Consider the following 17,707-nt stretch of genomic DNA (forward strand, 5'->3'; position numbering starts at 1 on the left):
TAATAGAGAAGTATTAATTGGCTTTTCAGTGATGGAAAGTAAATCTGTTCTCAAAAATATTTGTATAATATCTTTTTCCTCCTGTTGAACTCCTAATATATTATGAAACTGTTTTGTCTAGTGATTTGTCATTCATATTTTAGTATGCAAAGCAAATGTCATTAAACAGAGCTATTTAATAATGCGAACTCCTTGTAGTTCTTAAATGTACAAAGTTACCAATCAATTTATATTCTGGTTGTAGGAGTTGTCCATGAGTCAGGACAAAAAACGGGAACTGTCTTTACTGTAAGTTTGCTGAAACTTTTTTGCATTTAATTAATTTCCCAAGAGCTAAGTAGGTACATTTTAAGTATCTGTTGAACTATTTTAACACTATATTCTTATAACTGGTGCTTAAATAATTGATTGGTTTAGAACATTCAGTAAAAGCAAATAGGACAGAGAAAAAGAGAGAGAGGGTGACCGAAACAGAGAGACAGAAAAAGTGAAAGAGAAGAAAGGAGAATCAGTTGGTAGATGGCAGAAAGAGAGGAGGTGAGCAAGCAATTCTTTCACTATCTAGCTCAACATACTCCATTCATTTTATCCAGCGAATTGTCCCTGCAGCCTCTGAAGGCTCTTTAGTCTCCCTAGCAGGCCTCCCACCAGGCAGTATTTTAAGCGTGTGATTATAGTCTCATCCTCATTTTGGTAAATGCAAAAGCATAATTGTATCATGGCACTCTGAAGTGATTAGGCTCTTACTCATTTGCTCAAGTTTACCAAGTAATAAATTCTGTATATCACTTAAAATACAGGAGAAGAGGTGGTAATTCCTTTCCAGGGATTAGAATACAGTTCCATCATTCAGGACATCATATTTGTAGACATCAAAATCCATGAAAAAACAAATTAACTCCCAGATTGCTTAGTAATCATAGAATTGGAGCAAGGCAAAAAGGGGGCGCCTGGGTGGCTCAGTTGTTAAGCGTCTGCCTTCAGCTCAGGTCATGATCCCAGGGTCCTGGGATCAAACCCCGCATCGGGCTCCCTGCTCGGCGGGAAGCCTGCTTCTCCCTCTCCCACTCCCCCTGCTTGTGTTCCCTTTCTCGCTGTGTCTCTCTCTGTCAAATAAATAAAATCTTAAAAAAAAAAAAAAAAAAGAACAAGGCAAAAGGGATGGGTTGAGGAACTGTGTTAGAGTCTTTGGAAAACCTGACCAATCTCCTTCCTTAAGGAAGTCTTGCTATTCCCTTTTTTTATTATTATTATGTTAATCACCATACATTACATCATTAGTTTTTGATGTAGTGTTCCATGATTCATTGCGTATAACACCCAGTGCTCCATTCAGTATGTGCCCTCTTTAATACCCATCACCAGGCTAACCCACTCCACACCCCCCACCCCGAACCCTCAGCTTGCTATTCCCTTTTATTGTGTACCTGCTTACGGCATCCTGTAAACCTTTGTTTTAACACTTACAACTATTAATATGAAATAATTTAATATATTTACCTGACTAGAAATTAAGTGTTGTGCAAGCAGAGATTTATTTTATGTACAAATGTAATTCCAATGCCTTTTGTAGTACCATGCCTAGATTAGGTGCTCAGAGTATTGAATAAATGAGTTCCTATCCCACCAGAGAGAAGAGCAGTCTAGCTTTCCCTGATATCCAGAGGTAGGCATAGAGACATGCTAATTCTCACATTTGTAGTGCTTCCGTATTTTTGTTTTTATTTTTTAAAGATTTTATTTATTTGAGAGAGGGCTAGAGAGAGAGAGAGAGAGAGAGAGCATGAGCAGGGAGGAGGGCCAGAAATAGAGGGAGAAGCAGGCTCCCTGCTGAGCAGGGAGCACGATGCAGGACTCCATCCCAGGACCCCATCCCAGGACCCTGGGATCATGACCTGAGCCGAAGGCAGATGCTTAACCGACTGAGCCACCCAGGTGCCCCTCCTCTTTTTGTTTTTAAACATACTGAAGACAGTGTTCATGTAGTAGACGCTTTCTAATTATGAATAAAATAATCAATTTAAATAAAGCATACCTTTCTTTTATATTGAGGCATACAAAGCTTAATTACATTTTAACTATCAATTTTGGATAGGCCCTACATATTCCTGTTTTTATTAGTGAGAAATACTATATCTTAAATATTTCTACAGTGATCTCAGATATCCTGGTGTATTTCATCAATTCACATATCACCAGGTGACTCTGTTTCTAAGTTATTGGATATATGAGATGGGCGAAGGTAAGACTTATGAACTTACTCGCTGCTTAATAGTCATTACAGACTTCATTGAATATAATAAAAACATCCAGATGCAAATGGAGACACTTCAAAAAGGGATTTTTTTTTTTTAGTTTTTTTCCAAAATTATTTCAAATATATATACATGGAAATAATTCTTAGAAAATTCAGGGGGGGCAGCAAGTCAGATGACAGAAGCAAATTCAGTTATAGTGGCATGTCTAGTCAAAAGATAAGCACAAGTCATTACGCTGAATAGAAATTCTCCACCTTAACTCCTTTATTTGTTACCATAGAATTTCACATCTAGAAAATAGTATTGTATGACAAATAGATCACCTCACTTAGATTTTCCAAATATCTCATTCATAATAACTTATGTGAAAATTCTCTTATAAACAAAAGTGAGCTGTGCATCAGCTGCAAGTAACAGACTACACAAAATAAATCAAAGTTTGTTTATAAATATCACATGAGTAGAAATCCAGAGACGGGACTGTTTCGGAGGTGGCGGATAAGGCAGTTAGCTCTCTCAGGGACTGGGTTAGCATCTCTGGGTTCCCGTGCCTTTCCTTCATGTCGGCAAGATGGCTGCTCCATCTCCAGTTATAACCTCCTTACTTGACCACATGCAAAAACAGGAAAGGAGGGGAAGCTTTCACTTTGTGTGTGTCCCTTTACCAGAGTAGAAAATCTTTCAGAGAAGCCCACACAGTGTACTCCCCTCGGGTCCCATCGGTCAGCTCTAGATTACATTGTTATCTTTAGTCGGCTTATTTCAGGAGAGGGGAATAAAAGTTCTTTTAAAATAGAAATATGAACAAAGGAGTCATCTAATGATGACCTATCTGACCTCTAACATTTCCCTTTTGGCTTAGAAAAAAAGCTTCAGGTGATGCTGCATTCATTATTGTATTTAATGAGAGACAGTATGGCAAAAGAGCTAGGATTTCTTGAGTTAGGTTATGCTCCTTCCCATGTGATGTTGGGAGAATGAGTTCTCAGCCTCACTGGGTTCACCTGATGGTGCTGTGCTCAATAACAGTAGCAATTATTGCCATCACAAATTTCATTTAAGCTTTCTAACAATTTTCTTAGAGAAACTTTTAATATTATGAAATATTTAATAGTAAAGATCTAATTATTATTGAAAGATATTCTGTTGTAAACATGCTTCGACATTGTTTACACATTTTATGGGTTTAGTTTTACATTTCATATAATTATTAATTTATCACTGCTCTCTGGGAACTTACTCTGTATATATACTTCTTTGGTATGGACTTTGCAATGTGGCATCACTAGTGCTTTTATACTTTTCCATTGTAATTCTCCTAATTATTTCTAATAAAAAAGAAAATATTTAGGAAAGAAATAATTGATTTGCATTACTATAGAAAGTTCTTATATATGAAATCACTCCTATATTACCGCATATTCTTTCTTTTATAAAGAGAATGAAAAAATAATTGAAAAATCTTACTGAAATTTTTTGATCTTTGGATGCATCCTTTTGTATGAGAAACTTCTTTACTTATATAAGTAATTCAGGTTAAAAATTGTATTTTTAGAATATCCATCTTTTTTTTACAAACTAAGATGGAGTATTATATGATTCTTTCTGAAGTTTCTATAGCTTGTTTCATTGTCTCTGGGGGACTTACCAAGCATATCTTATGAATAAGCATTAGATACAAGCATTTTTTATATGTCATTTAAAAAAATTATATCTTTACCTATTGTTTGGAGAGATGAAAAATGTTTGCTCTCTTTGGTATGAATATAAAATATCCCCACTGTAGTCATTACAGCTGTGATGCTTCCTTATGAAATAATATTATCAACATTATTCACTTGCTATGAAAGGAGTATAAATTGTTATTTAAAAAAACAACAACATGGGTTTCAAGGTATCAGTCAAATGTGTAGTATTTGATGATATAGAGTATAAGGTCACCTCTGCCACTAGTATGTTCTTATGGGTAGTAATTGCCATAAAATTATAGTTTCAAATTTCTATTTTTTAATTTTATTTTTTTAAAGATTTTATTTATTTATTTGACAGAGAGAGAGAGAGAGAGCACAAGCAAGGGGAGCTGCAGGCAGAGGGAGAGGGAGAAACACGGGACTCGATCCCAGGACGCTGGGATCACGACCTGAGCTGAAGGCAGACACTTAACCAACTGAGCCACCCAGGCGCCACACATTTGAAATTTGTATAAGCAAATATAACTCTTTATATACTTAAATCTTTGATACTATGATTTTTTTTATAAACTGGAGTAAAAGTTGTCACTCATCCCAAAATCTCAAATTTTGAACCATTTATTTTTTCACAACCATTTATTAGTGTGGTATAGTTACCAATCAAAAGAAAAAATAAAGAAAGAAAGAAAAAAAAGAAATTGCTCATTTCATTTGCTTGGGTAGGCGTTCATTCTTAACAAATGCCTATTACTCTAGTCCATACAGATGACAGTTGACTGATATCAAGAGGTAATAAACTGCAGGTGTCCCCAGCCATTACCCCTGTGTTAACCTATGGTCGGTCATGGCCCTGACGCGGCCCTGCTGCCCTGCCACCCTGCTGTCCGGCCGCCCCTACCCACCCCTACCCGCCCCTACCAGCCCCTTCTGGCCCCCACCCTACCCCGTGAGCGCTTTTCCCACGGTTGGGGGGGGGGCTACTACTCGGCTTGTGGTGTCTTTTTAACATAATACCTCACTACGTTTCAGAATAAATGAGTAACTGTATAACCAGTGTTGTGTGTAATGCCTTTTGATAATGAAAACAAATAAAAGTGAATTGATTCTATGACATAAATGTCCCACTTTCAACAGTGACCCTATCACTGTGAGCTACGAGTACTGCAGCTCTTGTCACGGACATTGTTAGACAAGTTTACAATTGCTGCTCTGCTCCTAGCATATTCCATAGAATTGGGAGACTGAATTTTACCATTAAAGTTAGTGAGTTGTTAGAAACCTTATTCTCCACGAGACAATAATTTTCAAACCAGATTTGAAGTTAACTGTTGAAATACTTTCGTAACAGGACAAAAGTGAAAGAAAGCTAATGAAAGAGATGAGATTTTTGAAACATCCTTAATGATTAGAAGAGTGTATTGGTTTTAAATCCTTCTTAACTAAGCTACTTAAGACCTTGTGTGTTTACTTTCATATGAAAAGCAGTGATCAAAAAGGTTTTATTTTCTAATCTGATGAGCATGTTATCCATATAATGTAGATAGAATAGCTTAGTTAAAGGGACTTGAAAAGGGGATTCAGGTGTCTAATAGAAGGCTTTTCAGTTTTATACATATTAAGTAGTAATATATTAGTAATTTTATATGTATTTATAATATAATAAAAATAGAAGCAAGACATTTGTGAGAGAAAAAGTTGACCTTTAATTTAAGAGTAATTTCACTGAATTAAAACTTTCTGTGTGTTTATGACTTTTGAGCTTTCTACAGCAAGATAAATGAGGCAGTTTGACCCCTCTCTGTATGTTGCATCTTCATTAGAAATGAGCTTAATATCTAATTAGGCTCTTTGTTATTCTTTTTGGGAAATGTACTAGCAATTCATGTTCCGTTTGTTTGTTTTATGTTTGCTGCATTTACAATACTTAGCAGACTAAAACCAGATCAAAAGACATGTATACCAGGAAGAAAAATTCGAAGGAAAGTATATTGCTAGAAATTAAATTACCTATTTGAAAGTTCAGAACTTGGAGAACTAAATGTTACCTAAATTTCATAATAATGAGAATGATTCTTTGCTTGAATAAAATTTCTGATCATTTACATTTCCCTGAGGATATGTAAAAGAGGCAAAGCTACTATTAGTAAGAAAATCTTGATAAATGTGCACTAATTTTTTTTCTAAATTTTTACCTGAACATCTGGTAACCAAGCACTTTAAATATTAAAATGAAACTTGTAGACTTACAATTAAATTCATTGAAATAGGATTTAATATATTAATTAAAATTATAATAATATGAATAACTTTTTGTAGGACATTTGTCATCATACCTACAATCACAAAACCTGTCTAAGAATACAATAAATTTGACTTTGGTGTGGCTATTTCATAGTGTGTCAAACATCCAGAGTTACCTTACTCTTAAAGTCCAAAGCTATAGATTGGTTCTCTCTGACAAATTTGAGTTTGAATTATTTGGATCATTTTCTAATGTGAGCCATAAAAATAAATAGCATACATGTTTAAATGTGCTTTTTTGCATTTCTACAACCTAAAGACCAGTTTGGTTGAAAAAATAAAATTTAACAGCTCTTAATTTGTCATGTGGAATCTGATTCTATGTGTTTTTTTATTACCTCCATATATTTATCTAAGTGAAACATAAAATGGTTGTAATAATGGAGAATTTAAAGCAGCCTTTGCACATGAGCAGTAATGCTAACTAATATGGTGAGTAAAGGCTGAATGTAAATTCTCAGAATTTCTTTTTTTGTGATGTATTTACTAAAGTTGGTATATTTTGGTTAGCTGATACAAGCTCCCCATCATCCTAATTAAGCTATGAAGAATTTTGATGGGTAGAGTGGAAAAAAATAGGGAGTAATCATTTATGTGCAATAAGAAGTCTTGTGTGTGTATATATATGTGTGTGTGTGTGTGTGTGTCTGTGTGTGTGTGTGCATATGTCTGTGTGTCTGTGTGTGTGTGTGTATATATATATATATATATACATATATTTAATTTTCAAACTGCAATACAGTATTCATTAGAACCCTGATAGAACCTGTCATAATATAAACCCAAAGCCTTTCTTTTGCTAGAGTAATGCTCTGGTATTCCCACATGTACACTTAGAAATAACTTTGGTATGGCAGAAATTAGTACAGTCTAGTAATATGATTAGATTCCTATCGGTGCTACCTCATTTACGCTCCTTGGATTGAGCCTCTCTTCTCCATTTCCCCCCCCACTTGGTTGAGGCCTTCAATGATATTTCATTTGTACTGTTCCAACAGCCACATTTCTGTTCACACTACCAGCATTCAACATTTTAGCCCTCTTACTCATTCCTGCTAAACTTATTGCTCATATAACACAACTGGCTATGTCACTTGACTGGTAATAAACTTCTGTCAGCATCCTATTAATCTAGAATATCAGGTCCAAACCCCTTAACTTGACATACACGTTCTGAAACAGACCCTTGTTAGCTCATACCCAGCATTCTCTTAAGTCATTCTGCACTCCTAAAACTGCCCAGAACTTGTCTTTCTTCTTTGTTTGCCTCCTTTGACTTAACCAATGCAAATGTCACCTTCTCTTCTAAAGCTCTCTGGACCCTCCCGGGTAAAAGTAGTTGACTCACTGAAATGTTTCCCCGTAACACTTGGCTCATATTTTTGTAGAGCATTAACTTTTTAATGAACTTATATGCCCATCATCTTACAACATTCTGAGTTCCTTGGAGACAAAGATAATTGTATTCATATTTATATATTTAGAACTTATTACAGTAGCATATGGAAGTTGCTGTCCTTGCTAAATATTTGTATGAATGGATGAGTAAATGAATCCAGGAAGGTCTGGATAAAATGCTAACGCAAAAATGTTACTAGAAAACTTGCTGAATGTAGAAAGACAATTCCAAACAGTCGTAAAACATCTGCTTATTATTATTCTAAGGTTGTCTCAAAACTACTGCATATGACGAATATTTCTCTCTCAATTTATTGAATAACATGTTTTCATCAGAATGATGAGTCAATAGGAAAATATTTTTAATTTTTGTAACTTCAGTCAGTGAATAAATTTGTAAAATTACATATATTCTCTGAAGCAGATATTTGCATTAATTTAATATAAATTTGCATGTAGGCTTAGGCCCACAGATCTTGATGTTAAATGTTTGCCCCTGTTCTATCAAATTAGCTATCATCTATTTTTAACTACTCAGATATATGAACTCAGGTCATAACTCAAGGAAAATATTCTCTAGAAAAGAATGAGGGTTCATGGTACCAGAATCCTAGGAATAGGAAATTTTCAGATTACCAGCACAGGTAAGGCAATTGATACAAGAAAGGCTATGGAAAATTTTGTAAGGAAATAAGATCTTGTATGAGGCTGTATTACTGAATATGTCTAGGTAAATGAGATTACTTTTATAATTTGTAGTTTCATATCACAGAACTCTATTCAACACAGTGTAATAATAAACACTGAATTAGGTTCCATATTGTTTACCATAACAAATAATAGGGCTGAATTAAATAGTAAGGTCCTTGCCAAATGTATTGTTGAAATGTTTTATGTTGTAATGTGAAAAGCACACATCAATATTTCTAAGTCAAAAAGAGTAATATAATATGAGAGATAGATTTGAATATGACAAAAATTTTTGTTTTGCCTGTATGTGTGAAAACATGTATCTCCTTTTACCCATATTTTCTTCTAATTAAGGGCATAAAACCTTGTTAAAATATGTATAATTAAAAACTGCATTTTTTTCATGAGAATGAATTTTTAAATCCAGTATTGGGTAATATAAAAATCTAGTCAGTCCTTGTAAAATTACATTAAATGATCATAAATTTATTTACCAGGCACAAAGAGATTGTTATTGGGTCATGGAAGAAAATAAATTTTGATACTGAAATATTTTAAACCATATTTTCTTTGTAACTCTTGTTATATTGATAAAATACTATTACCACTTCTTTAGTTCTTGTATATTGTATCATAATTTCTCACTATTATTCATAGAAAGGTGGACACTATCTTAAAAAATAATGAATAGTTATCCTAAAGTTACTAAATTTTAGCTTTATGGATAACTACGATTTTTTTCTTTTTAATATGCTATCCAATCATGCCAATTTCTAATGAATGCATAACTATCGAGAAAAATTTAGCATAGTTAGCTTAATCTTGTTTTTCTCATAAAAAGCCCCAGCTGTTTTTTCTCTTTATGATTACAGAGTGGCTGGTCTAAATCAAGTTGTCTAAGATCAAGCTAAGATTTATAAGCACTAAAATCATATTTTAAAATCTGAGCAACCAATATATAGAAAAGTCAAAGGTATACTTGAATCTGTCAGATCAACACATTCCTGTAATTCCCTCAGGGGCAATCATACAGTTTGACACCAACATTTAAGCTTTGAAAATTATGTGACCATCTATTACATTATGAATGTTATATGTCCTCAAACCTTTTTTATGACTTATAATACCAGACAGGGCTACTTAATTTTAAAAAATCCCTTCTGTTATTGATAATTGCCTAAGCTGCTTCTTCCTTTCCTTTTCCAGAATGAAGAACAAATTTTGGTATTTTGAGTTTGGCACATCTGAAACTTTCTCAGCCACCTGCAAGAAGCTACATGAATCTGTAGAAATAGAAGTAAGAAAAATTAATTATATTTTGTAATACAATGAAATGACTTGAGTTTGGTTATCAATATGTTTTTTCCAGCCCATGTAAGGAGTTATGCTTTGAGCAATCCACATAGCTTTAACTCACAATTCTAAAATTTCATTTCTGTCACTTATTGGGATTCTAGCACTCTGAATTATTAGCATAAAGTTAAGTTTTGAGTATGAGTTGTTTTAATACAGTATTAAAGGATGAGAGGTGGAACAATGGAGAAGTTTAGAACTCAATGGAGAAGTTACTAGGCATAGTGTGGATAGAAAAATGTAAAATAAAGGAAAGTATTTGAAGAGAAAAAAAAAATTGCAAGATACATACAAAAAAAAAAAAAACCCTTATTTTCAGTCTCAATATCTTATAACCTTTAAAACACAGTTTGCAGAAATTGTACTTACTTTCATGAATAAAGGTTAAAAAAATACTTTTTCATTCCATTCCCTTTCATTAACTAGATTTTTCTCAGTTCCTGAGGTTGCCATTTCCCCATTACATTTATAGGAAGTGGAAAAGCCAAAGAGAGCAAAGATAGCAAGAAAAGACACACTTTGAAAAGATTTGGAGCAAATAGGTCTACCAAAAAAATATAGATACAGTACGACTAAAATTTTTGGAGATGGGTTATAATAGAAAATTACTTAGTTTTATTGAGGGATTTTAGGGGGTAAAGAAAAAGGAAAAGTTATATTTTGATGAGTGGCAAAGACAAACCAAAGGAATAGAATTATGAAACCAGAATACCTAATGACTAGCTGATATGATTTGTGAAATATTGGCTTCAACACTTTTTATTTTAAAAATAAATGCATAACTTGTCTACTGAGACCTAAATAATTAGTGGCACATACTCAGGTAATAAGTTTGGTAAACAAAAGTAGTTATGGACCCGTTAGATCATAATGGCCTGGCTAAGTTTTTCATTATTCTAGCTTTCTAATTTACTGTTAAATGATAATGAGAGCAAAAGTGGCACTATTTCAAAATGTAACATTTTTTGGAATTTTGGGTGGATAAATTGAAGTAGAAGTAGAATTGATGATCTTGGAATGGAAAATACCCTTCTTGACTGAATCAGATCATAACCCCAAAAAAGAATATAATCACAAAAGATGAAGGATTTGGGCTCAACATGGACTTTCTGTGATTAGTATTCATCAAGATTTATATATGTATGTATTTATATACATCTGTAGAGAGTGATATATTTAGGTAATTATATATGTGCATATATATTTATAAAAAATAAAAATATCCCTTTACCTTCAAAAATCATTACTTTAAAAAATTCTTAATATAGTGGATTTTGATCCTTTCTTACCTTCAGAAACCTATGCTCAAAGACAATCTGTAGCAGAAGGCAAAAATGAAAAAAAAAGTATGGCCTCTGGTTGAATGTAGGGTGGATACTCTGAAACCTCTTGCACCTCTCCTTACCTCATCCTACCACTAAATACAGATTGAAAAAAAAGTTGAACTAGGAGAAATGGATGTTCCATGGATAGGAAAACTCAGTCTTGTCAAGATGTCAGTTCTACCCACCTTGATCAGTTGATTCAAAACAATCTCAGTCAAAATCCCAGCAATTTGTGTGTGTGTGTGTGTGTGTGTGTATCAATAAACTGATTCTAAAGTTTATATAGAGAGTCAAAAGACCCAGAATGGCCAACACAATGTTTAAGGAGAACAAAGCTGGAGGGCTGATACTACCTGACTCCAAGTCTTACTATAAAGCTACCATAATCAAGACAGTGCAGTGTTGGTTAGAGAACAGATGAATTGATCAGTGGAGCAGAATAGAGAACCTAGAAATAGACCCACCCCATAAATACACTCAGCTGTCTTTGACAAAGGAAGACAGACAATGCAATGGAGTAAGGGAGGTCTTTTTAACTAATGGTGATGGAACAACTGGATATTTGTGGAACAACAAAAAAAAAAAATCTAAAAAAATGAATTCACCTTTAACAAAAATGAGCTCAGGATGGATCACAGACCTAAATGTGAAATGCACAACTGTAAAATTTCTAGAAGATAACATAGGAGGATAGGCCCATAGATGGCCTTGGGTATCATGATGCCTTTTTAGACACAACACCAAAGGCACGATCAGTGGAAAATATAATTGATAAGCTGGACTTCACTGAAATTAAAAAACTTCTGCTCTGTCAAAGACAATGTCAAGAGAATGAGAAAACAAACCACAAACAGAAAATAATTGCGAAGGTATGTCTGACAAGAGACTGTTAATCCAAAATACACAGACTCTTAAAAACTTAATAAGAAAATAAACAACCCCATTGAAAAAAATCACCAAAAAAGATATACAGATGGCAAATAAACATGAAATGAGGGCGCCTGGGTGGCTCAGTTGGTTAAGCGACTGCCTTCGGCTCAGGTCATGATCCTGGAGTCCCGGGATCGAGTCCCGCATCGGGCTCCCTGCTCAGCGGGGGGTCTGCTTCTCCCTCTGACCCTCTTCCCGCTCGTGCTCTCTGTCTCTCATTCTCTCTCTCTCAAATAAATAAATAAAATCTTTAAAAAAAAAAAAAAAATAAAAAAAAAAATAAAAAAATAAACATGAAATGATGCTCCACATCATGTCATCAAAGAAATGCAAATTAAAACAATAATGAAGGGGCGGAGCAAGATGGCGGAGGAGTAGGAGACCTGGATTTCGTCTCCTCTCAGGAATTCAGCTGGATAGGGATCAAACCATTCTGAACACCTACAAACTCAACAGGAGATCGAAGAAAAGAATAGCAACAACTCTCTGAACAGAAAAGCGACCACTTTCTGGAAGGTAGGACGTGCGGAGAAGTGAATCCGAGGCGTTATTCGGGAGGATAGACGGCGGGGGAGGGGCCTCCGTCGGCCGCTTCTGGCAAGTGATAGAGCCGCGGAGCACAAAATCGGAACTTTTAGAAGTCGGCTCCGCTGAGGGACGTCACTCTGGTGGCGAAGTGGGGGGTGGAACCCTCGCGGGACAGTGTGGTCTCAGGACCCTCGGGGTCACAGAAAGACCGGGGGTGCCTGAGTGCGGCAGAGCTCCCAGGTATCGGAGCAGGGAAGCCAGCTGCAGAGATGGAGCCGAGCTGCGGGCTCTCAGCTCGGGGTTGCTATAAACCGTGATCCGCGGCACAGTCGGGCCACTGCTCCTCCAGCAGGGACCCAACAAGCGGCAGATCCGGGGAGACTCACCTTCGTCCCCCGGAAGGAGAGGTGCGGGAGCGCACCGCGGGGATCTGCTGGGTTTGGAGACTCCACCCGGGGTCGGGTGCCAGATAGAAAGGTGCGGTCACAGGCCGGGGGAGCGCGGAGTGCGGCCGGAGACCGGGGAGACGGGAGTGACTGACTGCTTTTCTCTGGGGGCTCGCTGAGGAGCGGGACCCCGAGTTCTCGGCTCCTCCGGGGCGGAGACTGGGAGGCCGCCATTTTCACTCTCCGCCTCCAAAGCCGAACGGAAAGCTTGCAGGGAACAAAAGCTCCGGAGAGCAAACCCGAGCAGATGACTTAGCCCGGACCGGCAAGGGCGGGGCAATTTTGCCTCCGGCAAAGACATTTGGAAACCACGGCAACAGGCCCCTCCCCCAGAAGATCAGCGAGAACAGCCAGCCAAGACCAAGTTTACCGATCAATGAGAATGGCAGAACTCCAGCGCTAGGGGAATACTGCACATAGAATTCATGGCTTTTTTACCATGATTCTTTAGTCTTTCAAAGTTAATTATTTTTTTTAACTGTCTTTTTTTTCTTTTTTCCTTTTTTCTTTTTTTTTGAATTTTTCTTTTTCCCTTTTTCAACCAACATCTTATCAATCCCTTTTTTAAAAAAAAACATTTTTATTTTTCATTTTTAAAGTCATATTCTATCCCTTCATAGTAGTTACCCGTATTTTTGGCATATATATATAAGTTGTTCTCTCTTTAAAATCTTGAGATAGTTTCTTCTAACAGATCAAAATATACTCTAAATCTCTAGTGTATGGTTTTTTTCTACTCCCCTGCCTGATCACACTCTCCCTTTTTTCTTTCTTTTTCTTTTTTTTTTTAATCCTCTTCTTTCTTTTTTCAAACAACTTATCAAATCCTTTTTTAAAATTTTTTATAATTTCCATCTTTACAGTCATATTCCATCCCTTCATCATATCAACCCTTATTTTTGTACATATATAAGTTTTTCTTTCTTTAAAATTTTGGGAGGGACTTTCTTTTAACAGACCAAAATACACCCAAAATCTAGTGTGTGGCACTGATCTATAAACCAGCCTGATCATATGTGATCACATTCTGTTTTTATTTTGTTTTGTTTTGTTCTGCTTTTGTTTGTTTTTATCTTTATCTTTATCTTTTTCTTTTTTCTTTTTTTCTTTCTTTTTCTTTTTTCTCTCTTTCCCTTTCTTTTCCCACTGCTTCAGGTCTTTTCTGATTTGTTTAGAGTATATTTTCTGGGGACGTTGTTACCCTGCTAGCATTTTGTTCTCTCATTAATCTATTCTCCTCTGCACAAAATGACAAGACGGAAAAAATCACCTCAACAAAAAGAACAAGAGGTAGTACCGACTGCCAGGGACCTACTCAATACGGACATTAGTACGATGTCAGATCTAGAGTTCAGAATCATCACTTTAAAGATACTAGCTGGGCTTGAAAAAAGCATGGAAGTTATTAGAGAAACCCTTTCTGGAGAAGTAAAAGAACTAAAATCTAACCAAGTAGAAATCAAAAAGGCTATTAATGAGGTGCAATCGAATATGGGGGCGCTAACTGCTAGGATAAATGAGGCAGAAGAAAGAATCAGTGAGATAGAAGACCAAATGATGGAAAATAAAGAAGCTGAGAAAAAGAGAGATAAACAACTACTGGATCACGAGGGCAGAATTCGAGAGATAAACGATACCATAAGACGAAACAACATTAGAATAATTGGGATCCCAGAAGAAGAAGAAAGAGAGAGAGGGGCAGAAGGTATAATGGAGCAAATTATAGCAGAGAACTTCCCTAATTTGGGGAAGGAAACAGGCATCAAAATCCAGGAAGCACAGAGAACCCCTCTCAAAATCAATAAAAATAGGTCAACACCCCGACATCTAATAGTAAAACTTACGAGTCTCAGAGACAAAGAGAAAATCCTGAAAGCAGCTCGGGAGAAGAGATATGTAACCTACAATGGTAGAAACATTAGATTGGCAACAGACTTATCCACAGAGACCTGGCAGGCCAGAAAGGACTGGCAGGACATATTCAGAGCACTAAATGAGAAAAATATGCAGCCAAGAATACTATATCCAGCTAGGCTGTCATTGAAAATTGAAGGAGAGATCAAAAGCTTCCAGGACAAACAAAAACTAAAGGAATTTGCAAACACGAAACCAGCCCTAAAACAAATATTGAAAGGGGTCCTCTAAGCAAAGAGAGAGCCTAAAAGCAACATAGACCAGAAAGGAACACAAACAATATACAGTAACAGTCACTTTACAGGCAATACAATGGCACTGAATTCCTATCTTTCAATAGTTACCCTGAATGTAAATGGGCTAAATGCCCCAATCAAAAGACACAGGCTATCAGATTGGATTAAAAAACAAGACCCATCGATATGCTGTCTGCAAGAGACTCATTTTAGACCCAAAGACACCCCCAGATTGAAAGTGAGGGCGTGGAAAACCATTTACCATGCTAATGGACACCAAAAGAAAGCTGGGGTGGCAATCCTTATATCAGACAAATTAGATTTTAAACCAAAGACTGTAATAAGAGATGAGGAAGGACACTATATCATATTTAAAGGGTCTACCCAACAAGAAGATCTAACAATTGTAAATATCTATGCCCCTAACATGGGAGCAGCCAATTATATAAGGCAGTTAATAACAAAAGCAAAGAAACACATTGACAACAATACAATAATAGTGGGGGACTTTAACACCCCCCTCACTGAAATGGACAGATCGTCTAAGCAAAAGATCAACAAGGAAATACAGACTTTAAATGACACACTGGACCAAATGGACTTCACAGACATATTCAGAACATTCCATCCCAAAGCAACGGAATACACATTCTTCTCTAGTGCCCATGGAACATTCTCCAGAATAGATCACATCCTAGGTCATAAATCAGGTCTCAACCGGTACCAGAAGATTGGGATCATCCCCTGCATATTTTCAGACCACAATGCTTTGAAACTAGAACTCAATCACAAGAGGAAAGTCGGAAAGAACTCAAATACATGGAGGCTAAAGAGCATCCTACTGAAGAATGAATGGGTCAACCAGGAAATTAAAGAAGAATTAAAAAAATTCATGGAAACCAATGAAAATGAAAACACAACTATTCAAAATCTTTGGGATACAGCAAAGGCAGTCCTAAGAGGAAAGTATATAGCAATACAAGCCTTTCTCAAGAAACAAGAAAGGTCTCAAGTACACAACCTAACCCTACACCTAAAGGAGCTGGAGAAAGAACAGCAAATAAAGCCTAAACCCAGCAGGAAAAGAGAAATAATAAAGATCAGTGCAGAAATCAATGAAATAGAAACCAAAAGAACAGTAGAATAGATCAATGAAACTAGGAGCTGGTTCTTTGAAAGAATTAACAAGATTGATAAGCCCCTGGCCAGACTTATCAAAAAGAAAAGAGAAATGACCCAAATCGACAAAATCATGACTGAAAGAGGAGAGATCACAACCAACACCAAAGAAATACAAACAATTATAAGAACATATTATGAGCAACTCTATGCCAGCAAATTAGATAACCTGGAAGTAATGGATGCATTCCTAGAGATGTATCAACTACCAAAACTGAACCAGGAAGAAATAGAAAACCTGAACAGACCTATAACCACTAAGGAAATAGAAGCAGTCATCAAAAATCTCCCAAAACACAAAAGCCCAGGGCCAGATGGCTTCCCAGGGGAATTCTACCAAACATTTCAAGAAGAATTAATACCTATCCTTCTGAAACTGTTCCAAAAAATAGAAATGGAAGGAAAACTTCCAAACTCATTTTATGAGGCCAGCATTACCTTGATCCCAAAACCAGACAAAGACCCCATCAAAAAGGAGAATTACAGACCAATATCCCTGATGAACATGGATGCAAAAATTCTCACCAAAATACTAGCCAATAGGATCCAACAGTACATTAAAAGGATCATTCACCACGACCAAGTCGGATTTATCCTTGGGCTACAAGGTTGGCTCAACATCCGCAAATCAATCAACGTGATACAATACATTAACAAAAGAAAGAACAAGAATCATATGATCCTCTCAATAGATGCAGAAGAAGCATTTGACAAAGTACAGCATCCTTTCTTGATCAAAACTCTTCAGAGTATAGGCATAGAGGGTACATACCTCAATATCATAAAAGCCATCTATGAAAAACCTACAGCGAATATCATTCTCAATGGGGAAAAACTGAGAGCTTTCCCCCTAAGGTCAGGAACGCGGCAGGGATGTCCACTATCACCACTGCTATTCAACATAGTATTGGAAGTCCTAGCCACAGCAATCAGACAACAGAAAGAAATCAAAGGCATCGAAATTGGCAAAGAAGAAGTCAACCTCTCACTCTTTGCAGATGATATGATACTTTATGTGGAAAATCCCAAAGACTCCACCCCAAAACTGCTAGAACTCATACAGGAATTCAGTAAAGTGGCAGGATATAAAATCAATGCACAGAAGTCAGTGGCATTCCTATACACCAACAACAAGTCAGAAGAAAGAGAAATTAAGGAGTCGATCCCATTTACAATTGCACCCAAAACCATCAGATACCTAGGAATAAATCTAACCAAAGAGGCAAAGGATCTGTACTCAGAAAACTATAAAATACTCATGAAAGAAATTGAGGAAGACACAAAGAAATGGAAAAACGTTCCATGCTCATGGATTGGAAGAACAAATATTGTGAAGATGTCAATCCTACCTAGAGCAATCTACACATTCAATGCAATCCCCATCAAAATACCATCCACTTTCTTCAAAGAAATGGAACAAATAATCCTAAAATTTGTATGGAACCAGAAAAGACCCCG

At 36.2% G+C, this 17,707-nt stretch overlaps 1 protein-coding gene across 12 annotated transcripts in view; it reads left to right on the forward strand.

Moving 5' to 3' along the window:
• Positions 1-17,707, forward strand: part of DGKB (diacylglycerol kinase beta) — a 794,581-nt gene that overhangs the window by 570,625 nt on the left and 206,249 nt on the right. For all 12 annotated transcript variants that reach the window (XM_032402009.1, XM_032402007.1, XM_032402005.1 and 9 more), the window contains one exon: positions 9,545-9,635. In XM_032402009.1, coding sequence (XP_032257900.1) covers positions 9,545-9,635 — 91 coding nt within the window. The remainder of the gene's footprint in view (positions 1-9,544; positions 9,636-17,707) is intronic.

The sequence above is a fragment of the Phoca vitulina genome, unplaced genomic scaffold (assembly GCF_004348235.1).
Source record: "Phoca vitulina isolate PV1807 unplaced genomic scaffold, GSC_HSeal_1.0 scaffold4, whole genome shotgun sequence".
NCBI classification, from domain to species: Eukaryota; Metazoa; Chordata; class Mammalia; order Carnivora; family Phocidae; genus Phoca; species Phoca vitulina.